At 43.1% G+C, this 27,999-nt stretch overlaps 1 protein-coding gene across 6 annotated transcripts in view; it reads right to left on the minus strand.

The window, feature by feature from the left end:
• LOC311629945 (transducin-like enhancer protein 4) overlaps nt 1-23,958 on the minus strand; it is a 143,556-nt gene extending 119,598 nt beyond the window's left edge. For 3 of the 6 annotated variants that reach the window (XM_084898549.1, XM_084898546.1, XM_084898545.1), the window contains exons 1-4: nt 22,966-23,958; nt 21,951-22,048; nt 20,734-20,797; nt 19,551-19,595 (exon numbers count right to left, since the gene is read on the minus strand). In XM_084898549.1, the coding sequence (XP_084754675.1) occupies nt 19,551-19,595; nt 20,734-20,797; nt 21,951-22,048; nt 22,966-23,010 (252 nt within the window). In that variant the 5' untranslated portion in view covers nt 23,011-23,958. Of the gene's footprint in view, nt 1-19,550; nt 19,596-20,733; nt 20,798-21,950; nt 22,049-22,394; nt 22,596-22,965 lie in introns of those variants that run through there. The other 3 variants (XM_084898550.1, XM_084898547.1, XM_084898548.1) reach the window with 2 other exon arrangements.
• Between the last annotated feature and the right edge of the window lie 4,041 nt (nt 23,959-27,999).

Consider the following 27,999-nt stretch of genomic DNA (forward strand, 5'->3'; position numbering starts at 1 on the left):
CCATGTCTGGTTGGCAGAAATATTTATGAGGGTACACTTATGAATAAAATCCCTTAAAGTAAGTAGTTCTTAGAACTCAGCATGTTCTAAGACAGAATTGAGATTAGATAGTGCTACAAATTGAGTAGCTGTATTGTTAGGTATCGATTAAAACTTAGGGCTCTTCCTGTCTCTCAATTAAAAAGACATCCCTGGGGTGGGGGGTGGGGGAGCAAACTCACTGGCACAGTAACAGAGGACAGTAGGACAGTGCTTCCAGACTGATTGGAAAGAGAAGTGAAGTCACAGTCCCAGAAAATTTGCTATTTCTCCACTTTCTTGAACTGTGACCCAAAAAAGACATTCTCAGTATTTGTATTTCACTACTGGCAAAGAATTTCTCTTCCCCTTTTCTTGGCAAACAGATACTTGCCCTGGTTGCAGTAAATTTTATATATAGTAGTAAAAAGTAAAGAATATAAGGCAGGGGGAAAGGGGAGTGGGGGAGAAGAGAGGTGGAGGGGAAGTCAGGCTGAATTTCAAAGCTTGCAATTTAAAACTACATAAAAACAGTTGTGTGAGACTTGTATAAATACTAGAGGCCTGGTGCATGAAATTCATGCGCGGGGGGGGGGGGGGGGGGGGGGGGGGGGGGGGGGCCGGGGGCTGTCCCTCAGCCTAGCCTGCACCCTCTCCAATCTGGGGACCTTTGAGGGATGATTCTGGTAGGATCGATCCTAAATGGGCAGTCAGACATCCCTCTCACAATCCATGACTGCTGATTCCCAACTGCTCACCTGCCTGCCTTCCTGATTGCCCCTAACCACTTCTGCCTGCCAGCCTGATCATCCCCTAACCAGTCCCCTGCCAGCCTGATTGATGCCTAAATGCTCCTCTGCCAGCCTGATTGGCCCTAACTGCCCTCCCCTGCAGGCCTGGTCACCCCTTACTGCCCTCCCCTGCAGGCCTGGTCCCCCCCCATCTGCTCTCCCCTGCAGGCCTGGTCACCCCCAAATTCTCTCCCCTACAGGCCTGTCCCCCCTAACTGCTCTCCCCTTCAGACCTGGGTCCCCACCAACTACTCTTCCCTGCAGACCCAGTCACCTCCAACTTCCTTCCTCTGCCGGCCTAGTCACCCTTAACTGCCCTCCCCTGCAGGCTTGATCACCCCCAAATGCCCTGCCCTGCTGGCCATCTTGTGGTAGACATCTTGTGTCCACATGGGGGCAGCCATCTTTGTGTTGGAGTGATGGTCAATTTGCATATTATTTTATTATTATATAGGATGTGTTTTCCATCAAGTAGATGGTAAAATAAAAAACAAAAATTCTGTTTAAGGCAAGCTATTTAAAATTTAGAAGTACTAAAAGAATTTAAATGAGTTTTGCATTAACCATGTACTATCTCTTACAGCTTCCTACTTGCAGTATCTGTGTAAACGGCCTTGACTGCACATGTCCCCACCACCTTGAACTGAATCATAACTTTAACCTAACTTGTCCTTAAACTTACCTTTTAATTTTGGGTTACATTTCCCTTTATTTTACTAACTCTGACTTCAGTCTATTGCCAATTTATAAAAACAACCCTAATAAACCTTTTGGTTGAGTAAATACTCTATTGCAGTGCTACTGGAAGTAGTCAATCCCCAAATTGTTATCCACTGACAAGAAGATAATAGGCTTGTACTGGAATTAAATAACTATTGTTTTATTCAGCTAAGTGAATTTTTTAATTCTTTTTCTTTTCTTAATAAAGACATTCTTGATGAAGTAGTTTATTGACTTATAGTCTGGCACAAGCTCCTAATCATATCGCCCACCTTTAAAAAATAGTTCATAGCCGAAACCAGTTTGGCTCAGTGGATAGAGCGTCAGCCTGCGGACTGAAAGGTCCCGGGTTCGATTCCGGTCAAGGGCATGTACCTTGGTTGTGGGCACATTCCCAGTAGGAGGTGTGCAAGAGGCAGCTGATCCATAATTTTCTCCCATCGATGTTTCTAACTCTCTATCCCTTTCTCTCCCTCTGTAAAAAATCAATAAAATATATATTTTTTAAAAATAGTTCACAGACCTGCAGCAGTCCACAGACCTCACTGAGTAGCACTGCTCTAGAGCAACATTTCTAAATCGTAAACTGCCTGGGACTTCAGAACAGGTGATAGGGATATCCCTTCAGGGCAAGAAACTCTCCAACACATCCCTAATAAATGGTGCAGTACATGATCCCCGCACTAGTTTATGCAGAAAAGGGAAGTGTTCAGAGTTGTACTTAACTACTTAAGGGTAGATGACAGCCTAAAAAAATCAGCTCTGCAGACACCCCAGCTAAGGTCTTCCCACTCATCATGCTGCCTGCTAGTCTGTTGCTGTGCTACACCAAACACAAATAAAGGATTACACAGTTCTAAACAGTATTTTCTTTTTCCAAATGACAGGGTTAAAGAAGAGCATGAAAAACATGACAGCATAAGGAAGTTTGTGCTTCTACCACAACAAAATAAACTGCAAAACTGGAGTTTTGCTTGCTCTTTAAGTTATATTTAATATATTTTCTGCAGAGAATGTGCTCAAAGAGAAACCAAATTGAAATAAAATCACTACTTCATGATTCTTTTTGTCCCTTTAACTAAAATACAGCTCAGGAATTAGAAGGCACTATGGGTAGGGTAGCCACTGGAGGATAAAAAGAAAAGAGTCAGAATTTGAAAGTGTAAGTAACTATTGGAGTAGGGTCTCAGTGAGCAGAGAAAGGAGGAATGAAAAGTATAACTCAGAATTAGTGTGCCAACCCTTCAGCCACCAGCTGGAGCTCAGGCAGGTTGCCTAAAGCAAGGTACAGTACTATTAAAATTACTTGAATTGACTGAGTTATTCCAGAGATGCAACAAAGGTTATGCAGATACCACTATATATAGACAACCTAATCAAGGGTCCCATTCAAGCAGCACATGGATTGCCATCTCTACTAATAAAAGGATAATATGCTAATTAACTGGAAGACCTTCTGGACGTCCTTCCAGACAAAGTCATGGTGGTGGGGCCAAGGCAGAGACAGTTAGGAGCAATCAAGCCAGGAGGAGAGGGCAGTTGGGGGTGATCAGGCTGACAGGTGTGTGTATGGGGGGGAGGGGGAGCAGTTGGGGGCAATCAGGCTGGCAAGGGGGAGCAGTTGGGGTGTGAAGTGGCCAGCAGGGGGGTTAGTTGGGGGTGAGCAGACTGGCAGGCAGAGTGGTTAGAGGCAATCAGGCAGGCAGGCAAGTGAGCAGTTAGGAGCCAGTGGTTTTGTATTTTGAGGGGGATGTCTCAGATTGGAGAGGGTGCAGGCCAGGATGAGGGACACCTCCTCCCATGCATGAATTTCATGCACCGGGCCACTAGTGTACTATATAAATTATACCGTGGAAATAAGAAATGACAGATTTTTTTAGATTTTTGGAGATTTCTGGCTCCTTGCTACTCAAAATGTGGTCAGTGGACCAGCAGCATTAGCATCATCGGGGCATTAGAAATGGAGATTTATCAGGCACTATTCCAGGCCTGCAGAAATAATCTGATTTTAACATGATCCCCAGTGGCTTATATGCACATTCAAGTTTGAGAAGCACTGCTCTAGATCACTGATTCTTCACCTTGCTGTACTTTTGAATTACCTTGGAGCTTTCAGAAAAATACTGATGCCCAGATCTCAGGTTAGGGACCCAAGAACCAGCGTATTATAAAACACATTGATTGAGTACTATTCCCTCGTTTTATGGCTATGGATAAGGAACTGAGACTCAGAAAAGTTAAATGATTTACCAAGATTACAGGGAGTTAGTGGCTGAATTAAGTGTAGATCTAAAATGTTGAAGCAACCATAGTTACCAATAAACCAAAATTAATTTTAAAGATCTAAGGCTTCACTTTTGTATACACTATATTGTACTTCTGTACTTTTTAAAGAAATGAGGGCACATTATCCTTATTTTATGTGCTACCCTTTGGAATGTAACCTGTTTTTTCCATAGAGGGTAAGAAGCACAATTCTCCATCTACCACATCATTTAGGTAAGGGTAGTAGAATCATGGGTGAGTTCTATTAAAAAAAAAAAGAAAAAAAAAAATTTTCTTTTACTTTCTAAAATGTCTTTAAACATTATTTTTTTAGCAAAAAAAAAAAAAAGGCACTTTAAAACTACCTTTTAAAAGCAATCTCACTTTAACTTAGATTGAAAAGTGTAAAAAACAATGACAAACACTGTGTTCTGATTATAAAAGTTTCCCAAAGCAGAAAACTGACACCTAACACACCTAAGACAAGAAACTTCTGCCACAACTGCTGACCCTTTTGGTGGTTGACGATTATGCCATTACATTTAAATTGCCCATAAATTGAGCACTAGATACATGGGCATGTGGTGGGAGGTGTGGGTGGAGTGAAGGAAATTAAAAGCTGCGGTCAGACTTGAAAAAAAAAAAATACCCCATAAAGCAACGTATGTTTCTCACAGTTGAAACAGACTGCATGACAGACAGCAAAACCACATTTCCGCTTTTTTTTTTTTTTTTTTTTGGAATGGATCTGTGGCTTCATCCACCAAGCAATATTTTGGTTTACCAAAATATACTCTTATGGCCTTTTTAATTTCATGCTTACTTTAACTTTCCTTACCATCGCTGCTGTTCTCACTCAACTACAGCAGCTTAAGACTAGCATCTAAAGGAGGGAAAGTTTAAAATACAGTTTAAAATGCCTGACATTAAGAAAAAAGGACAAAAATTAACCACACACTTATAATTCACATTGACTAATGCATCCATTGTCATTTTAGTATTTAACTTATACATAATGAACAATGAAAATAATTTTTTTTTCCAAAATATAGAATGTCTCAAGAGAATTACAAACTTGGCCTCATGTTTACATGAAAATTCTCAACACAAAAAGGATAAGGAATCGCTGACCTGTTCACAGTTCTTAGCCAATAATATAAAAATTAAAAAAGAAACAAAAGAATGACTGAGCAAAGAGTTTCCATAACTGATGAATAATTTAGAGCAGAGGTCACCAACCTTTCGGACCTCATGGACCACCAGTGGCTCATGGGCCACCATTTGGCGACCGCTGATTTAGAGCATCTTTTGTCTATTTCCAATGTTAGAAAAAAGTTTAAAAAGTTAAAAAAAAGGAAAAAAAAAAAAAGGTAATTTTATATCTAATATGCAAATTGACTGAATGGCAGAATGACCGGAACGCCTACAGCCCCTTGGCCCCTCCCAATCGGGCTCCCCCACCCCAATCAAGAAAACTACTCACATCCCCTCGCCCCAGTCAGCCTGCTCCTGTTTGCCCCCAACAGGGCAGACCAGCTAGACCCCACCAGTGCATGAATTTGTGCACCAGGCCTCTAGTATCTTTATAAAGGTAAATGTAGTAATCAAGCAAAATGAAGAGAAACACTCTCTCTCATACACTGACAAAGGTCAAAGGTCAAACACCTTTCTTAAAATCCTAAGTTTTTAAAACTACTGCTCACAAAGGGCTGCCTGGCAAAATCCACTATGGTCTGAGGTACAGAATAAAGGCACAAATATAGGTCTTGCTGAAAAAGAAGCTGAGAGATTTTTGGCAAGAGTACTGGTTTGCCAGGAGATGAAGGGAAAGTACTGATATGAAGACATGAATGAAGGAGAAAGAAGCAACAAACCCACTTTCATTCCCTCCTCGTGTTTCTATCACGTATTAGGCACCTCACATGCTAACATAACCAAGACCAAGTTTTCTCATATTAATGGTTTTATGATTCTGCCAGTCTGCAGAGGTCACTGTCTTAGCCTTTTTCCTATGCATTTACACACCATCCAATGAGCTGTTGGGTAACTTGGGTTTCTCCTTCCCAGCCACATGTCACCTGTTCAAACCCTGTCCCTCTCCAATATTTATTGAAGATTTGCTATCAGGTCCCAAGCTAGGTGCTGAGAAGAAAGCAAATTAACCAAACAGGCATGATCCTTCCCTACTATCTGATTAATCTTCCCTTTGCTTTCCTTCAATACCAGAGCTAGTATTCAAGGCTTATTATAACGTATCCCAAACGTACCTTCTTACCTATTCTCTCCAGTATCATCCAACCAAGCTGGACGTGCTAACCACAGTCTGAATAAGCACAACAGTTTCCTTCCTTTGTGGCTTCCATTTGGAATCCTCCCCTTTCCTTTCCTCCCGCCTAAGTGACTCCCTGCTCTCTACAATGTTCCTATATCCCCCATAACAACATCCTTAATCACTCCTGAGCCAGAAAGACTTCTTCCTCTTCTGCCTATGTCAAAACAGTGTCATCACCCCATTGCCTTGCACTGTTCACACTGGGCCAAATGCCATAAAAAAGAATGGAATCTCCCTGGAGGCAAGTGCTCTACCTCCTAGCCCTCAAAGCACCCTGCAGATAATATGAAGTAACATTTGTTAAATGAATGATTAAAAGCCACCATTGCCTTTACCTTCCATCTGAGATGTCCACCATTCTCTCTTAACTAAATATCTCTCTCAGTGAAGGAAGATGACAAGAACCTCTTGAGGATTAAGTTCTTTTTCAGATTTAATTCTTTAGGTTATAATCTTCTTTATCTTTGTAAGTCTAGCTCTCGATATTTCAGTATGAAAAGCTAAATATTTTCATTTAAAAAGATAATTTTGGAGGTAAGTCTCAAACACACAAAAATGACCAAAGCATACTCTCAAACTAAAACTGAATATCAAAGAAAGAGTGAAATTTATAAATCTAATCTAAGAAAATGGCATGAACTCCATCTCACAATCCAACAAGGATCTCACTAACTGTTGTTCTGTATGCATCCTAAACTGATGCAAAATATCCCGAGTTTTTGCTTATAAGGAAATCCTATTAGCTCTCCTTAAATCGGGTTAAAGCAGGCCTAACTATGGGCCTCCTTCTCAGGCCAGCTATATCGAGCATTTGGAAATGAGCTGTCATGTTAAAAAGCAAGGTTTTTTTGCATAGATGTACTATGCCTGACCTAGACTCTCCTAAATCTCATGAATGTAAGAAAAAGCTAACAAGGAAGTAGAGCTGTCATCCCTACATTCCTGGAACTTACATAAAAGAAAAGCTCGCTGGAATTTTGCAGGACACAATTTCTCCATTACAAAGCTCAAACAAGCATTTTGTCTTTCCCAACTTAGCCAAGAAAATGTTCAAGCAAGTAACTGTGGAATTACCACTATGCTTTTTATTGGCCACTTTAGGTGAACTATAATATTTTTTGAGGTTAACCAAGGCAGGCACACTTAGAGGTAATACGCCACGCTCTAAAACAGTTCTGTTCTCCCCCCAAAAATCAAAAGCCTTTAAAATAGTTACCCACATTTATAGCAGAGCACAACAGAATATGGCGGGGGGGGGGGGGGGGGGGGGGTAGTCAGCCCAAGTAAAATGAAGGTTCACTGATCAGTGCCCACATATGTTTCTTAGAAAATACAACATTCCATTTTGTTTATTTATTACAATGTGATCACGGCCACACAGAGACAAACACAATGCACTCTGACCTAAGCATGTCAAGCAAAGCCAAGCATGTCAAATTCAAAGGCTAACATGGGCCAAATAAACAAGGCATGCAGCCCGTGGTCCATGAGTTTGACATGCTTGCATGAAGCTAACTGAAAGAAAAGAAGGATTATTTTGCAGTAAGATCTGCCTTGATCCCTCAGCTGTGACATATCAGACCAAGGTGTCATGTTTATTTCTCAGGTGGCCCAGTTTATCATCTTTGTACTAAAAGCACTGGTATTATATATAAACTAGAGGCCCAGTGCAGGAAATTTGTCCCTTCATCCCAGCCTCTCCAAACCAGGACCCCTTAGACATCCCTCTCATAATCCTTGATTGCTGGCTCCTAATTGCCCACCTGCCTGCCTGCCTGCCTGGTCATCCCTAACTCCCACCCCTGCCGGCCTGATCGCCCTTCACTGCATCTGCATGCCAGCCTGATAACCCCTAACTACCCCCCCCTTGCTGGCCTACTTGCCCCTAACTGCTCCCCACTGCCAGCCAGGTCACCACCAACTGCCCCTCTCTGCTGGCCTGGTCACCCCTCACAGCCTCCCCACTGGCCTAATTGCCCCCTGCAGCCTGCTTATTCAGTTAGTTGATCGTCCCTCACTAACCCCCCTGCCGACCTGGTCACCCTATGCAGCCTGCTTATGTTCAGTCGCTTGGTCGTTCCTCACTAACCCCCCCTGCCTGTCTGGTGGTAGGCAGCTATCTTGTGAGGGCGTGATAGTCAATTTGCATATTACCTCTTTATTACATAGGATATTATTTTTGTTACATGTTTTACAATGACTGCTTTAGTTCTACATTATTGTTACTTTAGTCTGAATGCTGGCCCTAAGAAAATCACTTAATTCTAACTATCTACTAATTGACTGTGGGACTTTTAATACCTGAGTCATCTTATTCATCTATATGTAAGAGGAAAATCCTTAGCAACATTATGAATTAAAAAGTACCTGATAAAATGCAAAGTACTATACATACCTATTTATCTATTTATATACAGGGTAGGACAAAAGTAGATTGTTTGCATGGAAAATAATACAATAATCTTATATAATAAAAGGCTAATATGCAGACAGACCAAATGGCAGAACTACCAGTCGCTATGACATGCGCTGACCATTAGGGGCACGCGCAGAACATGGTGGGCAACAGCTGCAGCGAGATGGGGAAGCAGGTGAGTGGGGGCACCAAACCAAGACAGTTTAACAGTCGCTGTCATTGGGGCAAGCCTCTGTGGTTACGGAAAATTCTTTGCTCCCCCGCACTGTGGTCCCACCCAGCAATTACACCTGCTGCTGGCTCCAGAGCTACCACTCACACCTGCTGTTGACACGTGGCACTGGCCCCAATCACTCCTCAGAGCTTCTTCACCTCCCCCTGCTCCTGAGGGGCGATCAGGGCAGCAGCTGCTGCTCGCACCTGATGCTGGCTCTTGCCCCAATCACTCTGTGTCAACAGCGGGTGTGAGCCAAGCTGGTGCTGTCAGTGCCTGGGAGCAGCGATGGCAGTGGTGGGAGTGGGCCTGGCCACTGACAGAAGACCGTGGGTCGAGGCAGGAAGGGGCAGGCGGGTGTGCAGCAGATGGGCCGAGACCAACCCCTGTGCCTACAGCAGACTCTCAGCCCACAGTTCCTTTCAAGGTGCATGAATTCATGCACTGGACCCCTAGTTAATAAATAATACAAGAAATAAATAATACAAGAAATAATAAAACTATTTCCCATACTCACAACTGTAAACCAACTTTTGTCCCACCATGTGTACATAAAATATAAAATAATATATATAATGTAGACAGATATCCATTTATATTCATAGCTTTACTAGGTTAATTTTGGACTTGAAAAATAAAACCTCGGAAAATAAATTTTAATGGGACTTTCTGAGACTAAAAGAAGTGATAGATGTCTCAATTTCTGATCACTAGGTCACAGAAAATAACAAACTAAAATCAAACAGTCACCTTAGACCGAAGGAGCAAAAAGAGATCTTGGTCTTCATTTACAATCTAATTTTAAGTTGAAAAAGCAGTCCTAAGAAGTGAAGGTACTAGGCAATATCACACAGCTGGATACCAGCAAGTTCAGAACTAAAATCTGAATGCTCTAACCCAGTGGTATTTTGTGGAAGGGGCCAAAGAGCCAGATGTGGCTTGAGAGCCACAGTTTGCAGACCACAGCTCTGACCAATCAAGTATTCTAGGGGAGGTTGTAGAGTATACTGGTAATACACAGTGTTCCAAACAAAGCATGTGGAATAGAGCAGAAAAAACTATCCTATCAGTGATCTGAAATTGAGTCAAAACCCAGGAACTATTTTACTGGCTGGTTGATCTCACATTATTTAATTTAGCTACATCTCAGCCTCCTCGTATATAAAATAGAAATATAATCAATTATAATCTCAGAAAGTTGTTGAGAGGCTAAAATATTACCTGCACGATAAGCTAAGCTCTCTAAAATAGCTTTTTGCTATGATTATTACTCATTCAACAACACTATCCCATCTTCATTAATAAAAAACACATGTCTTCAAAGTTCCCTGTCCCTTGAAAAGAACTAGAAGCTTACACTTTTACCGATTTGGAGGGAACTTAGCGGAACACACCACGGTGTAGTTAAGATCAATATTTCCCCACACCCACTCAAACCACATGCACACTGACCTATTAATAGTACAAGAATTCTTCATACACACAGACTAGTGATAGAGTGATGTTCAAACTGAATTTTAAATTCAGCTAGGAAGGATTCATGTTTGCATTTTCAAAAAGGCAGATTCCACATGCTAAAATAAACTCTACTGCAGCTAGCCTAACTCTCTCCTGAAAGACACACCAAATTCAGTTGCTTTTATTTTATTTTCTGCCTTGCACTTTCCCACAATTTTAACAAGTAGGTACCACAGGCCTATCTAAGCTTGGAAGCTCTGCATTTGTTATCCAGCAACTGATATATATATCCTTAAAATTATTAAACCACATATATTCTTGGCTAGCTCAATCTGAATGTAAGTATTCACCAAATATTTCCTGAGCACCTACTGTGTGAGAGGCACAGGTTTCAGCACCAGGTATACAACAGAGAACAATCAACACCCCTGTTCCCATGAAGCTTACCTTTTAGTGGGACAAAGGAGACTGGCAAGAAACAAGTTTATATCTAGTACATTGTGTCTGCACAATACACTTTAGGAATGCAGGAATAGCCAGTTTTATTAAGCACTTTGCTAAAAGGGGGTCTAGACTTCATATTTTAAGTTGTGGGTCCTAGCCTCCCTTTGGGCAAGGCCAAGACATTGAAGGAAGAAGACAGAGGCTTTGTACTCACGCACAAACACACAGATCAGATCTCTAGCTAGAGATGATACTGTAACACCTCCTAGACTGCCAGTAGCACCCCTTGCTCCTCATATTGCATAGCGTTAAGAACATCATAGAAACAAGCACACTATTTGCTGTTTGAAAACAGTATGATCAGTGAAAGGAGCCCTGGAAGGGAAGTCAAGAAACCCATTTCCTTTTCTGCCAGAGACTCTGGCTATGCAACCTCAGGCTGTTTGCAGACCTACATAAATCCTGGTGTCCCCGCTAGCATGCTGATCCTCCAATACTCTTGACACTGGGCTAGTCTAAGCCCTTAAGCCTCGGTGTCATCTGTTTAAGAAGGCCATTGGAATGACACTGCTTGGCAAACTGTCGGGTACTCCACCAACAGAAGCTATTTAAATAAGTACATGGATCCAAGCTTGCTACTTGCTTTATAGGAACATCAGGAAGGTTAAGAAGAACATATAAAATGCCTTAAGCTCTCTGTAAAGAAAGAGTACTAGAGCTCATAATTTCTCTGATTATTATTCTTTTCATTTATATGTCCTTGCATTTTCAAATTCTTTAACCAAAATAATCCATACATAGGACACATATCAGAAAATAAGAACAGAATCCTAATTTGTATAGTAGCTGAAATAAGCTTGTTAAAAAAAAATAAAAATAAAATAATAAACCCAGAAAGTCAATATCCACATCCCTTCCTGAACCTCTCACTGCATAAGTTGCTGCAAATACCAGGTCACAGCAGGACCTGAGGCACACCGGGACCAGCCAGGCTATGAATGGAACCCAAGGCCTACGCCAGCACAGCAGCCAGCCTTTCTTCCCATGAAACACAGAAGCTCCCCTCACAATATAAACTGTAAAGTACTTGTGGGCAAAATCCTCAAAAGTGAAGACAAACTGATCTACTCACCAGAAAACAGAATACTGAGGCGGCGTCAGGAAGGATTTCTCTTCTGCTTCTTTGACAAGCCAGCTAAGAAAAGTCACACCTTGACCTTCGTCCCCCTGGATTGAGTACAGATTACACACTGCAACTCTCTGAGGAAAGTTTTGGCTTGGTGGTAAAGAAGCAGCAAGAGCTTGGCATAAGCGCTGGGTCAAGTCCAATGAAAACAGAGAGGGTATACAGATTTGTGTTGATGAATGCCAGCTAAATCCCTCTTTACAGACATAAAACAACTACCACGAGCAGCTGTTACTAAGGCAAAGTCAAAACAACTCCAATTTTTGTTTGACTATAAGTTTTGAGGCCCTTCCCCCTTGAAGTAGAGCAATAATTTCATGAACTGTTTGCAGTGCACTTATTCCACACAAGCCAGGTCCTAAGCCTTACAAGACTGTCATCACCAGTGGAAATACTCAGTTGCAGGAACCTAAGAGCTACTCTCACCAAACTGATGATACCTTTGCCACAGGGCCCTGGGTGTGCTACCACTGCTTCAGTGCTAGAGTTCTCTAAGAGGAAGTGGGGGGAGGGGTCGAGGGAAAGGACCTTCTAAATATCACATTCCTTTCACTGGCTCCATAGCCATCAAATACACTATTGCTAAAGTGATAAACCAGACTAACCAGTCAAATCAAAGGCAATAAAAATGTTCTCATTAAAAACAAATAACTCCTAAGTGCACATTTTAAGCATTTAATTCCCAAATGATTTTACCTATTCGATTGTGCAAAAAGATTTTTTTTTAAAAAAAGGAAAATTCTAGGAAAAATTAAATGAAGAATGTGAGGTAATGCTGGTACCTGCACTGTCTTGACTTCTCCAAGGAGGCTACAACAGTACCTACCAGTAAGACTCTTCTTATTCTCATCCTATTACTCAGGATACAAAGAACTTCGCCCAACAAAACAAAAAAAATAAATAAATAAACGACATCCAGCAGGAAATACAGGGCAGTGAGAAGGGAATATTCCTTTGTTTGCTGCAAAGCAAATCTTTTAACAATAACAGCAAAACATTTGCCTTCATTTAAGTTGGAGTTGCGTGTGATTTTCTGCAACTAAAAACCTCTTTCTGAACTACAAAGAGGCCACAAAACATCACATTTTCCCCTCCCAGCTTCCCCCTTCAAAAACCCACAAGATGGTGATTAACAAACAGCCTCTTGTCTTCAGGCATAGTTTTAGAAGCCACAAGGAAAAGATAAAAGTTAAATGGAAGAGCAAGTTTATAAACAAATGAGAAATAGGTTGCCCAGGGAGGAAGCAAAGGAGATCTTGATAAGCAAACAGTTCTTTGCCCCATCTGTGGGGAAACTCCATGTCAAAGAAAGCATCGCCTGCCTTCTTAGCCACTAAAAACAGTCTGGATGGAGTCCAGGCCCAACTTTCTCTGTATAGGCAGAGCTGCAGAGAATGCCCATCAACCCAGGAGTTCAGTGACTCAAGGACAAACCCAAGGACTCTCCCAGCCTTCCAGAATCTCTCCATTCCTGAAATGAACAGAAGCTGAATCTCTACCCTGCACAGACCCATCTCTTAGGAGACATCCTCCCAGGTAAATTCATCCTAAATCCTGAATCTACTACCTAATAACTGTATCACCCTTATATTCCGTGTTTCCCTGAAAATAAGACATGCTCCGAAAATAAGACCTACTTACAGGTTTCCTTCTGAGTGAAATATAAGGCATCCCCGGAAAATAAGGCCCCCCCTAGGCTAAACATGACAGATTTGGTCCACTGATTCTGAAAGAAATGGAGTCACAAGAAATTCACCAGGAAATTCAGGAATTGGATTGTTATGATGATGTTCCAGAAGATGATGACATGATTGTCATTGAATAAATGAGTAAATTCTTGATACTGTAGGATTCACAGTTTGTCTGGTTTGTGTTGACATTTACCGTACTACCGTACCGTATACAGGTAATAAATTTCCTTTATTTTCATTTAACAATAAATGTGTACCGTATTCTTCTTCATGGAAATATAAGACATCCCCTGAAAATAAGACCTAGCGCATCTTTGGGAGCAAAAATTAATATAAGACACTGTCTTATTTTCGGGGAAACAGGATAGATTTGACCCAGTATAATCATCCTTTACTGTACATAATCCCTTTCTTAGAATCATTCTGAGAAAGAATCTTGGCAATGTGCCCCATCAGTGGTAAGTATATGCTAGATATACCAGTATCATAAACATTCACTTCCATTAACGGGAAATTCCAATTCCACTCCACAATTACTGCTGTAGGTGAAATATGTTCAGATATCCTATGAGAATTCAAGAATGAGAAAATCCAGAACCCAACATGCAAGAAAAAAGGGGGGGAAACCTATGACATCCAGAAAACACTCTTAATTATGCACACACCCTAACAGGTAAAATTTCCTCCACCAGATCTGCTTCTTTTGAAGATTCTGTGACAAATAAAATGACAAGTCACTGGGTCCTGCCCAAGGCACTGTCATTTGGTATCAATTGTCCTAATGCTAGCTCCTCTCTCAGTTTTGTAAGAAATATAACAAAATCTACATATATTTAGATTTACCAAACAGGGCAGAAGTTGTCTTCCTACCCCCAAAAATGCCCAAATCAGAGCAGCAGGAAGAAAAAAAAACAAACCACCAATAACACCCAGTTGGTTAATATTAATTGTGGAATACTATTGAAGTTCTAGAGGCACAGTGCATCTCTAGGCTTGGCTGGCAATCAGGGCCAATCTGTGGGGTGACGCAAGGGGGTGGGGGTGGGGATGGGAGTAGGGTGGGGGGCCACTGGGATCGCCTTGGCTGGCTAGTCTGGGGCCTGCAGGCTGGGAGCAGCTCCTGCATTGAGCGTCTGCCCTCTGGTGGTCAGTGCGATCATAGTGACCGGTTATTCCGCTGTTCGGTGGATTTGCATATTAGGTTTTTATTATTAAAGTATGAGTAATCTTAAATTGGAAATAATAGCTGTAAACCTTAATGAAAAACAAAAATGCAAATAATCCCACATCATTCATGGGCATGATCACCTAATAATACTTGGAGTTTTTCTATAGTCATCAAAATTTCACTTATAATCTCTCTTTGGGAATTTTCAATCTAGTAGAGTCCACCCACTCACTGTTCACCCCCTCTAGATTATTTACCAGGGTTTATACAGGGGGGGGGGGGAGTTAATTCAGCTAAATTTTTATTGTTTAAGTACTTTCAGATAGAACACCTGAGCTCTAATAGTTCACTTTCATTATACAAGTTTAATCATATCCTTTTCTAAAAATCATAGTCATTGTGTAAGAATACAAGACACATTTTTGCCTACTTTCTCAAACACCTACTCCTGCAAATCTAACCATATATAATTTAAGACAGGAGATGTGCAAGAAGTCAGTAATGCTCAAAAGAAAAGTTTTCTTTCAGGAAATCTGGTTTAAACAGAACTTTAAACAAACTGACTTCCATTGCAAGCTCTGGAATAAATTTACTGCACCCTAGAATCAAGTACACTCAACACTGCAATGTCATGCCAGTCATATATTACTTCAACCTCAATAAATCTCTTTCTGCTCTCCAAATCCTCAGCTTCTTTCTAAAATAGTTCACGAAAAAGCACCAACCTAATTAACAACAGCTTCCTCTGCAACTGTGGCCTTGATTTCACTTATTTACACATTAACTGCAGCCTCATTTTGGCCAATCCAGTCTATTCTCTTTACCATGCCGAGCCTTTTATCTGCCCTGGACAGCATTTTCTCCAGCAGATGAAGTAGATGCCGATTGATTTGCTGTCGAGCATGGTAAATTAATAGCAACAAATTGCTGAGGGCCCGTCTCACTGCTCCACCATGCTTCGGCAGTTTTGCTTTATTTGCTCCATGATGGGCAGCAGTCGGCCTCTTCAAGTCAATTTCTTCTTAACAACCTGCAATACTTTTCAATGGTGAAAATAGAGCTGTTCCTTGTAAGTCAGAAATCAATATCCTATTGCCCTTAGAAAATGCTAAACAAGCAGTATTGGCAATCCACTTGGTACTAGAGGGTATCAGATATAATGCAAATCCATACTGCTTCCCTCCTTGTAGTTATTACAGTTTGCTAAAAGGTTCCTAATGTCATTTATCATCATTTACCATCGACCAGAGAGGCTACAATTATGATATCCTATCAGTTGGCAAGGCCCTTTCATTTCTATTCAATTAATATTTTAGCAGCACTCAAATGGTTGCGGCCCAAATCTCATAATAAAAGTTATATGGCTTGGAGTGAAATAATTTTCTTGCTCGGATTTTTTAAAAATAGTAATTTTATGTATACACATATACATGCATACACACATGCATTTATACATACACATGCACATATAAATATGTAGTATTTTTTTTAGGTTCTAAGTGTTACAAATTTTAAAATGTTCTAATTTCTAACATTCAAATACTAAGCTAAATTTTTTTAGAAGCAGAGAGTTTCAGACTATAGAATATTAACTATGAAGAAGTCACCGAGATGTTCTCAAAATGTGGTAAGTTCATCTCCATTTTATAGTTCCTAGAGGATAAATTCACATACTACCTATTTTGCCTAATCTGCATCCAATATTCACTTTTTAAAGTCGTAACTACTGTTGTCAGATTAAATCAGGGCAGTCTTCTTTAATTTCAGCATTACAGGTGAAGGTTGGGAACAAGTAGCATTTAGCAATGTTATCAACTGCATGCATCACCCTGTTCTGCCCACAGTCACTGACCCATTTAGACGCCACACTGTATTTATAAAAAGGAACAATCAGCAAAAAAAGTAACAATTAAACAGATGGGTAAAATGCCCTATCCACAAACAAAACACTACAACTCCACACTTAGGAAAATCCTTAGGGACTAACACCAATGTTCTTTCACTATTAAAATCCCATTATGAAGACATCACAATAAAACATGTGTCATTTCTAACCATGTCCCATTTGTCACCTTCACTTTCATACCAGAACTTAAGACAATGGCAAAGCATTAACTCAGCCTAGAACACTCCTCCCTAACTTTTCTGGGGCTTTTCCCCAGCTTCATCTGCTCAGCTCTATCAATCCTACTAAAGATTGCCAGAAATTAGATTCATATTTTATGCTCTAATTCCATGTCATGTCACCAAGTTCCCTTTAAAAAAAAAAAAAAAATTCAACTAATTCTACCAGACTAATGCTATTTACTCAGTTACCAAAATTTAAATTAATTATGTTCTCAAACATAATTGTTAAAAATTGGCAACATTATGCAGGCTTAATTAAGATTAAATCCAATTTACTAAATGTACTTTAATTGGTACTAATTACATTAGCTTTCATTTCAGAATGACAAATTCCCCATAGGTTTCACTTTATAGTCCTCTATCAGAATCAACACAGGGTGACTGACAATGAGCATCATACAGAAAGGGGAGGGGCCATAATACCAGATCCCCCCCCATCCCCAACCCTGTTTGTCACTGCTTTGTGCTTTTATCCTCTGATCAATTTGCTAAGTCACAGAGTCATGACTCCATCACAGCCATCATTTTCTGTTCCAATGAAAAATTCCTCTAAAAATAAATACTCTGTGGCTGGCAGCAGCCAAGAAGAACAGGAGCATTAACCAAAAAAATACACAAAGGTTTCAAATATCAGGGCCACCGATTACTAGGGTGCTTCCAAGGACTCCGGGGACTCCTGCTCTTGAACCCTTCAGAGACTCAAATCTAATAAGTGAATAAGCCTAACCCGATCTTGAGAACGAGGCCCAATTATGCCGCAGGGCAACTTCCCTGCATTATTGCTGCTTTCCATTACGAGGGCATCCAAGGAGTGCATCTGGAAGAGAGGCCAAGAGGAACTAAGGCTGTCTGCCTAGGAAAACAAATAAAGACAGATATGCCTCTGTGCTTAAGGGGGAAAAGAAAGAAAATATAATAAGTAGGTGGTTTGCAGGGCTGTCTGTATTTCATAATGTGATAAACTGCCCTCAGGATTCTTGATATGATTGAATTTAAAAGCAAGAGGAAAAAAAGGGAAAATGTACTCCATTCTCAATTTTAAATAGATGGCATTTGAGGTCAGCTGGGGAAGAAAATGACAGAATTACAAAAGTATAAAATGTGCAAAATTAAGGGATCTCCCATACAGGCCCTCCTCCACCAAAAAAAAAAAAACCAAATACTATCAACTCTGTGCATCCTGTAAATGGTACAGAAAGACCTGGAAGCTAACTGGCTATGGTAAATAAGATACAGGAGGACAAATAAAGGGACATTAATCATCTGGTCCAATCTTTAAAAAGACACCAATTAATCTTGGATGGTGGGGTGAGGACAAAAAAAGAAGACAAGTTGTATACAAGATTCAGACCTAAAATGACATGTAATGAGGATAATTAACAAATAGTATGTCTCATGTAATTTATTCCTGTAAGGTACAGCTACGGGGGAGTTCAACCATAAGCTTCATGGGTTTTGTTTAAGCAGGAGATATTTACATTACTAATCTAAACAGAAATGGCAAAGATGCCAAAATAAGAATCTAATTTTAACATTGAGCAAACTATATTATAATATTAATATTGACATAACCAAATAGCATATAAAGTACAAAATGTATCTGAAATAAAAACTCCTCAATGTAAGAACTCATTTCCACCCCCCCAACTTTTTCAAATACTGCCTATTTAATCACTTATTATCTAACCGTTATCTTTAAAACTCTGCTGAGTATATTGAGTACATAGTAATTAACTACATCCAAAAAGGAATCTATAATAAAAGCCTATTAATTTGATCACTTCATATTTTTTAAACCTAGAAGGTAGTGACATCCACCGTGAATATAATAAGAGATGAAAAGCATTAAGTTTCCCTCGTCTTATCCCAGCAGGTAACACATACACACCTAACTCGGAAATGGTTGAAACAGACCTGAAGCACTTTCAAAAAACAAATGTCTCCTAGAAAAATTATTATTGCCAAACAATATTTTTATGTATATCTTGTTTTTCTATCCAGGAAAAAAAAGCCATTTTATACATACACATACACACACACACACACACACACACAGGCACACAGGCTGTTTGAATTACACTTCTCAGTGCTTTCTGACTAATGATTATCATTTTTCTTTTCCTTTTTTGGCTGTACTAATTAATTGGTTTCAAGACCAGTGCTGAACCTTATATCCTCTTATCAACCGAATTTATGCGGTACAAATTTTGGAAGTAACAAAAGGTAAGACCCAACTAAATAGCCTCAAGGGGCCCAGTACAAAGATTTTACATCAATTTCTTTCCTAGCGCTACAGATTTCATTTTGATCCTCCCAGCTCACCCTCTATCCATTCTTTCACACCAAACTCATGAGGCTACACACAATTTAGTTTTCCTTTTTAATATTTTCCAAGAAAAACTCTTAACAAGTTTGCAATGCCTGAAATACATAAAATTAATTCTTTCAAATGAAAAATAAAATCTATTTTAAAATTTAGCATCCTACTTTCAAAAGGGTACAAAGTTGAATATGTAGCAGACATTTTAAATCACTTTTTTTAAATTATTAAAATTAAAATAATACATACAAAAATGGAAAAACCACACCTGAAAAAATAGCATTCTCACCAATAGTCTTTTAAAATACTGTAATTACAAAAATGTGCATAACACTGCAAAACATACGAGCTTATTCCAAAAATGTCATTTAAAATCGTTATAAAGAAATAAATAACTCACCTGCTTGTGCATTTCTATATTCAACCCATAGGACATCTCATAATACTGTCAAAGAAGGAAAAGCAATTAACTTTATGTCTTTCACCAAACAATCTCCCTTGCTCAAAATGCCCCCAAGTATGTTTAAAACAAACATAAAAGCCTCACCTAAACCAAATATCCATGCTTATGCTGTTAAATGAGAAACATCCTACCACTATCTTGAGCCTAATAAACTGGATACCACCCTAAAAATGGACTCTAAGAGAATAACTCACAAAACTGAGAAAATCAAGTTCAAACAGAGCATTCTAAACAGCTCTGGTTGTCTTTATATATTACAAGAAGGTGAATGAAAAAGGTCTGATGAAAATCTGGTGCCACAGAATCTCTATTTCCTAGGCACAGCAGGCAAGTTAATGGCAAATATGTGTCTCAGACAAATGCAGATGCTTTGAAAGAACTGTTCAAAAAGGTGATGCTACTTTAGAGTTCAGTTTCTCAGACCTGGTGCACTGCTAATATTCATACATTAAAAGGAAAAAGGCTTGACAGGAAATGAATGAGTTAGTACTCAGGATCTTTATGAACAAGCATAAAAATATGCTTGGTAATACTTTTGAAAAAGCAGATCTGATTTTTTTGAACATGTGGTATGACTGGCATTATAGAAATTTGGTTATACAAATGACAACACTCTTCAAACCAATGTGGAAATTGAAAAGGCACAACACGCATACTAGTAACATAGAGTGGGGGAAATTTAAAAAGGTATCTGGTGTATTTTGTTATCCGTCATTCTTAAAAAGAAATAAAACATTAAAATTGCAACAGTTTCCAGAAAAACTGGTTAAAATTGTTTGGAGCAGAAGCAATAAGACAACAAAGAAAACCACTAGCAAAAACATTTTGCTGTGACTCTAAACAAAACGGTGTTGTATTTTTTCCTAATCTGTAGAAACAAAGCACAGAAAATTATACCCCGTGCAGGTGAAGTTTTTGAAATTCCAAATCAAAGCTGGTTATCAGAGGCAAATTGTAATGTCCTGGAATTACAGGTTGCTAATGGTCACAGCCCCACAACCTCAGCTTCACTGACACTGAGACTGTGATCTATCCTGCATCCTCTAGCAATGTGAAGGTATTCTTGCTTTCGGTATCAAAAACTATTAGACACTATGAACCTATGACACAGTTTTCTTACCATGACATAATGCCGCTGCATCTCAGTCTTCTCACTGGCCAGTTTCTCACATTCTAGCTTCAGGCTGTTCAAGACATAAGGAAATCTAAGTACAACACAGATCTTGACTTACATCCTTTGAATGTAAAGACACAGTCTCTCTTCTAAACCATCACCGACAAAACGCCAAGTCAACTATCTTAAATACCACCCTCCTTATTCAAGGTGAGGCAGGAGAGAAAGGGGATGATTGGAAACAGCCCGGACTTGCCCTTTGAATGAGAATCAACTGTAGGGTTTTTGTTTTAAGAAAAAACAAACAAACAAAAACCCTCCAGCCAATTTAATTCCGGAACCTCATCCAGACTTGAATATTCACTAAATCCACTTAATAAAAAACAAGAAAATAAACATCAATGTCTACATATCTGAGCACAAATAGGTCCCCCAAAATGTCACAAGGGAATTTTTCCTTTAATGTTCCACGGTGAGATTAATGAAAGTATGAATCAAGCCATCCCTTATGAATGATGTCTTCTTTTTTTCCCTCCAAAACAGAGACAAGTTGAATACCACCACCCAGGGGGCAAAGTGTGGATTGGGTTCAGTGATTTGTTTTGGTTCTTGCATGTATAAAATAAGAATTACACGTCACTTAGAAGCCAGGGAAAGAAAAATATTTCAAAAGCAATCTCAGCCTACTGATCTTTTCTTTAAAAAAAAAAAAAAAAATTATTTTTTCATCTTAAAAGTAATGAAATCGCTCACTTGTGACTTCCAAGAGCTCGCGGCTCATGGTATTTCAGCGAAATGGCAGAAAGAAGTGAGAAGGAATCAAGCCCAGAGTAATAAAGAACCAAGGGAGTCAAAAGGCCCCGGATTCTTCCCAACCTTCCATTCTCCTGGCCCCAATAATCAATACCGAAAGTTTAGCCTCAGCGTTTTCCAAGTCTCTCCAGTTTCAATTGTTCTGCCTCTTTTTTTTTTTTTTTTTTTTTTTTTAATTTACAGGGAGGGAGAAGGGAGGAAATGCTTCATTTTTTTACACCTGCCTAAGAAAAAGAGGCCTTGACATGCCCTTTCTGCCCACAAGGAAAAATTATAGTAATGCATTTGTAATTGGGGGGGGGGGACCGATAGTGGTGGGGGGGGGGGGGGGTGTTTGTGTGTGTATGTGGGGGAGGGGAGGAGACAAGAGCTAAGCAAACAGGAGGATCAGCTAAAGTAAATATCATTACCTGTGATACTGAGCCTGTAAAAACTGAAACTCTTCCTTAATCCGATCACAGGACTCGGATATTGTAAATTTAAAGGGTTGAGCAGGCTGATGCGGTGCCTAAAGAACAACAATAAAATATTTCATTAGCCCACATCACAGGCGAGGCCGGGGAGATGGAGAAAACACACCGCGCGGCGCTAGTGGAGGGAGGAGGGGATAAACTGGGGGGGGGGGGGACACCGCTCAGGCCGGCAAAGAGCGATGAAAACTCTCCTCCCGCCGCCCCCCCCCCCCCACAACCTTCGCCGCACAGCCCTGCAGCAGCCGGTTTCGGGTGACCCCGGGCCCCCGCGTCACCCTCCCCGCCCGCCCCGGGCGCCGCGGGTCGGAGACCCCGCGCTGCCCTCCCGCGCCCGCTGCGGGCGCCCGGGGCCCGGCGCACCCCGCCGCTCCGTCTCCCCACCCGGAATCGAAACTGGCCCGTCGGGGGGACGCGCGCCATGGCGTCGGGCCGCAGCCAGCCGGGTCTGGGGAGAGCGGGACGAGGCCACCGCTCGCGAGTCCCCAGGGCCCCGAAGCGTTCGGGGCCGGGGCCCCGCACTCCCAAGCCGCCGCCGCCGCCGGACGCGCCGCGCCGCCGCCGCAGCCACCGCCGCCGCCGCCGAGGGCGCCCTCCTCCCCGCCCCGGCGCGGAGTCGCGCCTCCTCCATCGCTCGCACCCCCACCCCCCACCCCCTCCGAGTCGCGGCGCTGGGACGACACACGGCTCCGCACAGGGGCTTCCAAGACAACAATAAGAAAATGGCTACAACTCAATTGCCTCTCCGCACCCCGTCTCGGAGAGTGCCACCGCGCAGGGGGCAGGGGATGGGGGAACAGGGGTGGCCACGGGCAGCTCCCCGAGCAGGACGCGCGGGGTCCGAGCCGTCCCCCTCCACACGCCCCTGCGACCCAGGACGCAACTCGGCGCGCACCGGGGGCGCCTTGGGGAGCCGCCCGGCGAGCCCGCCCGCGCCCCCGCCGCCCGCACTCACCGGGTGTCTGGTCTGCGGGTACATCTTGCTCAGGTCGCGAATCATCCAAACCGATTTAGTGCGCTGCGCTGGGCAGGGGCGCGCGGCTCATTGGGTTGAATGGCCCCGAGGAGGCGGAGGAGGCGGCGGCGGCGGCGGTGGCTGCGGCCGGCCGGGTCCGAGGGGCGGCTCGGGCGGTCCCGACCCCCGCCGGGTCTCGCGTGATGCGGGCGGCAGGAACGGAGAGCCCAGGCGGCGGCGGCGGCTGGGTGCGGGCGGGCCGCCGGGCCGCTCCACATTCCCCGCGGGCTCACTGGCCCGCCGCGGGCATTGTCCGGCGCGCGTCTCTCGCGGCGGCCACGCTCCGACGTTCGCTCCGTCCGCCGAGCCCGGCGCCGCGGCCGCGCCAGCCGCTCCCCGGCCGGAAAGTGAGGGCTTCGCGGACCCCCGCGCCCGCCGGCAGCGACGCCCGCCTTGCTCGCTCCTCGCTCTCGCGTCCCACTCCAAACTTTTTTTTTTTATTTGTCTTTTAATGGGTTGTTATTCCTCCGAATGAATGATCGCTCTCTTCGTTCCTGAAAGCAAACACAAAACTCCTTTGGTTCGGAAGAGGTCTCTCGGCCGTGCTTTTTGGTCTCTCTGGAGATTTTTTTTTTTCGTTTTTTTTTTTTTCTCACTTCACAGCAACGATCTTTTTTAAAAGGCACCTTTTAGCTTCTTTGACCACATCTCATTTCCTTATTTTTCTTCCTTCCTGTTTTCTTGTCTCTTTTTTTTTTTTTTTTCTAACCCCACATGGAAGGGGATTATTAAAAAAAAATAAGAGTAAAACGCTTGCGGCTTTTTGTAAAAAAAAAAAAAAAAAAAAATTCTCTCCCCTTTGAAACTCTGCGAACACCACCTCAAAATAATATACAAGTGAGTGAGAGAGGGGAAAAGACAGCAGCCAACAGCCCAAACAGCCGCTCAGAACAGCTCTAACAACACGCTCTGTGTAGGTGACTTCTATGACCAAATTTAGCATCAGCTAATCATTAACATTCTGATACATATTCACCACCGTCCGTGGGGTGGAGGGGGGGGCCGCGGGGCATCCCGGGAGATGTAGTGCGCCCCTGGCGACTCCCAGCTAAGGATTCGGCCAGATGGACTACAATCACCGGCCCGCTCTGCGACCGCTCCGGGGCGCTCTCCTAGCGCCCCGCCCACTCACGGCTCAGTTGGGGTCTCCAGCAACCAATCAGAGACGGCTGAACATTAATCGCCGTTCTGTGTTACTGCCCATCATTTCACTGCTGACAAATGGCGAGCCAGGGGGGGTGGAGCCGGCCGGGCTGGACCCCACGTGGGGGCCGGGCGTCGTCCTCGGCCGGGACCAATGAACAGAGTGAAGTGGGGCTGGCGTAGGCGGGGCGGAGCCGGCCTGCCCTAGGCGGAGCTGCGCCCGGGCTGACGTTCCGGAGCGCGAGCGTTCGAACCCGGCAAACATTTGTTCAGCTGTCAATCAAAGTAACGTGGGCCCGGGAGAAGCGGCGGCGGCGGTGGCTGCTGCTGCTGCCGCCGTGGCTGCCTGCTGCCCTGGCTGCATCCTCCGAACGGGTGTTGGTGACGATGGTGGTGGCGGCAAAATAAAGAGGGTGGAGTGGGCGGTGGGACCAGAGGTTAGTCTCCTTCCGAGTCTCGGACTCTCACCCGCCCGCCCCCCCACCCCTGCAATCCAAACACCCCATCCCCAGGCTCCACGGTCCTGCCAGAAATGCGGACTAATTAGGGTCCAATGTCTCCTTAAAGAGACAAGCTCGGCCTTGTGTAACGCGCCGAAACCCCTGTTGAGACAAGAGAGGGAGGATCAGGCCGATCCCACTTCGTTCGGTTCACATCAATTTTACGCGCCGCTGGAGCCGGCATAATGTTCCCTGTGAGCGTGGGCTCGGCCCCTGTGCTTGTTTTGAGCGGGCGGCGGAGCTGCGAAACGCAGACCCGGACCGGAGGATGGAGATGGAGAAGGGGGGCGGGGAGGGGGCCTCTCTGAGCCCCGAGGGGGCTGTGATTGCCGTTTAACCCCCGAAGCGGAGCCGCCTTCCCCAAGCCATTTTGCAAGGAGAGTGCTCCAGGATGCTTCCTTCGCCTGGGAGTCCCTGGGAGGATGCGGAGGAATAGTCCCGGGGAGGCGGGGGCGAGGGAGGGGCTGGAGGCCTGTGGCTGGGGTCGCTCGATTACCAAAGAAACTTTGCGGCGGGAGCTGCCCGCACCCCGCAGACTGAGCCGGCCCGCACTGAAGCGGAGCCCACTGAGTGCCAGCCCCAGGCACTGGGAAGAACATGCCACTGCCCACCTTGAGATGCTCCCCTTCCCCCCCCCCCCACCCGTCCAGGAGGAAGAAGACTGCCCCTCTTTTTCCTGATTTTTGGAGGAACTAGGCAAGTCTGTCGTGGTTGAAGAGGATGCGTGCCTGGAGGTGGATGGTGTGAGGATCTGGGGTCCACCGCCGCGGGGAGCAGGGCTGGGAAGGTGGAGGTGGCCCCAGACAGAGGCGGGGGGGAGGGGCATTTTTAGGGAAAGGGGCACAGTAGGTGAGCCAGGACTCAGTGGGAAGAAGGGTCAGCCCCGGGCTGGCACGCCTCCACCCTTAGTCTTCCTCCAGAGGATGCCTGAAAGCTCGCAGCCTTCCCAGGTGAGCCTGTAACTTTGCAGGGAGGAAGGAATTTGGAAAAAGTCAAGTCACGCATTGGCTAATTTAAGAGTCTGGCTGGGTTTTGGACATTCATTTCTGGGCATCCTTTGCCTACTCTTAACCTGAGACCTTGGCCAAGATGGTTTATCATTAGTGGAAAACTATTCACCTTAATGAATACCCCTTGCCTTAGTAGACAGATCAAACAATGACCTAGCACCATGGTGGGCAAACTGCAGCTCCAGAGCCACATGCGGCTCTTTGGCCCCTTGAGTGTGGCTCTTCCACAAAATACCTCAGCCTGGGCAAGTCTATTTTGAAGAAGTGGCGTTAGAAGAAGTTTACGTTTAAAAAATTTGGCCCTCAAAAGAAATTTCCAACGTTGTACTGTTGATATTTGGCTCTGTTGACTAATGAGTTTGCCGACCACTGACCTAGCCCATTACATGAGCCTTTCTCTCTGTTGTGCATTATGGGGGGCAGAGGCAAAGGAGGGCTATGGTGGTCTTCAACTTCCTCTAGAAAGTTGGTTTTTTGGTTTTTTTTTATCATTAAAATCTGCCGAAACTGGTTTGGTTCGGTGGATAGAGCATCGGCCTGTGGACTGAAAGGCCCTGGGTTCGATTCCTGTCAAGGGCATGTACCTTGGTTGTGGGCACATCCCCGGTGGGGGGTGTGCAAGAGGCAGCTGATCAATGATTCTCTCTTATCCATGTTTCTAACTCTCTATCCCTCTCTCTTCCTCTCTGTAAAAAATCAATAAAATATATTTTTAAAAATTATTATTAAAATCCTGAAACTTGAGATCACAAAATGTTTCAATTAAGCACTTATCTTCTCCATCCCCAAAATAAGAGAAAGGGCTCCGTGGGCAGTTTTCTGAATCTTCTTTGTTCAATACCCCACTCATGGCAGTTGGGCACTTGGAATGTGGCCAGTCCAAAATTATATGTGCTGTATACAGACACCAATGTGGAATTTAGTACAAAAATAAGAAAGTGGAATAACTCAATAATTTATAATAATTACATGTTGAAATTCTAATTTTTAAAATATAATTGGTTGCATGAAATATTTTACTAGTATTAATTTGTATATTTATTTTTCCTTTTTTTGCCCAGATACTAGAAAAGTTTAAATTACTTTATGTGGCTTCCATATTCCCGTTGGTCAGCACTGTTTTGAAACCTTTGCAAGAACCAAAAATTAGATTAGTGATACTATTTCTACACAAGAACAGTGAATTTTCTAAGAACATCAGCAAAGACCACGTGTTAATCTACAGTCGGTAATTCGTTGCCACTGGAGTTTTTCAATAGTTTCTTAAGTCACTCATGGTGCCTCAGTAGAAAGTTCCATGTTATCTGTTCTTGCCAGAATCTTAGCAAGATCCATGAGAAGAGGGACCTGTTGCGTTCATGGCTGCATTCCAAATGATAGAATGATGTCTCGCGCATAGTTGGCCCTCAGTGAATATCTGAGTGAATGCCACATTGTGTCAGTCTAGGAAGCTTCCTCATTTTTGGGGGCCACACTTCTTGAAATTCTCTGCAGTCCTTTCCCAGGACAGGGAATGAGAATCCTAATAAAAGATCCCGAAGAGCTACGGAAAGGGTCAGAGGACAAAGGGGACCCTTTGCTCTGTTAGGAAGTATCAAATCACTTGTAGCAGGATCATTTCTCCTAAACTCTCTCAGCAGTCTGGGTCAGCGGAAGAGTGTCTAAAGAAATGAGGATGTTTTCTTCATTTTTTGAAATAGTTTTAAAATACAGCACTTAGATAGGGTTCACATTTTGCCTGCAAGACAGATCTGTATCATCTACAGTGATGGCTCAGCAAGATGCCAAGTGAAGCAACCGGTGGCTCAGCCTGGGCCCAAGCATAAAGTGGTGCCCATGGTTACATTTGTCTCTTCTCTACGCTGGTGTTTCTCTCACTGTGCTTCTCACAGACTGTGGAGCGGAGATGTGAAGTCACTTGGGTGCTTGTTTTATCCCTGCCGCACAGTGGGGAGCTTCAGAAGTTCCATAGGGGAGAACTTAGCAACAGCATTCTTGTTGGAAGCTAGGTCTGACAGTTTCAATAAAAAGAGGAGAATACAAGCAAGCAGTTGTTTTTGCTTATGTTATATGTTACAAATCATTTATTCTTCCATCAAATATTTATCGAGCACCTAATATGTGCCAAAGTAAGGGACCTGAACAGGCTGTTTTTATTTATTATCTGAGTTCCAAATGCATGCTTTTTGCCTGCTTTGTGAAAAATGGAGCTGGACCTTTTTTTTTTTTTTTTTTTAATATATTTTATTGATTATCCATTGAGCCAAACCGGTATCGGCTGGAGCTGGGCCTTTTAAGTAGTTTCCTTTGCCAGCTGGTGC

The sequence above is a fragment of the Pipistrellus hanaki genome (assembly GCF_964339955.1).
Source record: "Pipistrellus hanaki genome assembly, chromosome: 11".
Taxonomy (NCBI): domain Eukaryota; kingdom Metazoa; phylum Chordata; class Mammalia; order Chiroptera; family Vespertilionidae; genus Pipistrellus; species Pipistrellus hanaki.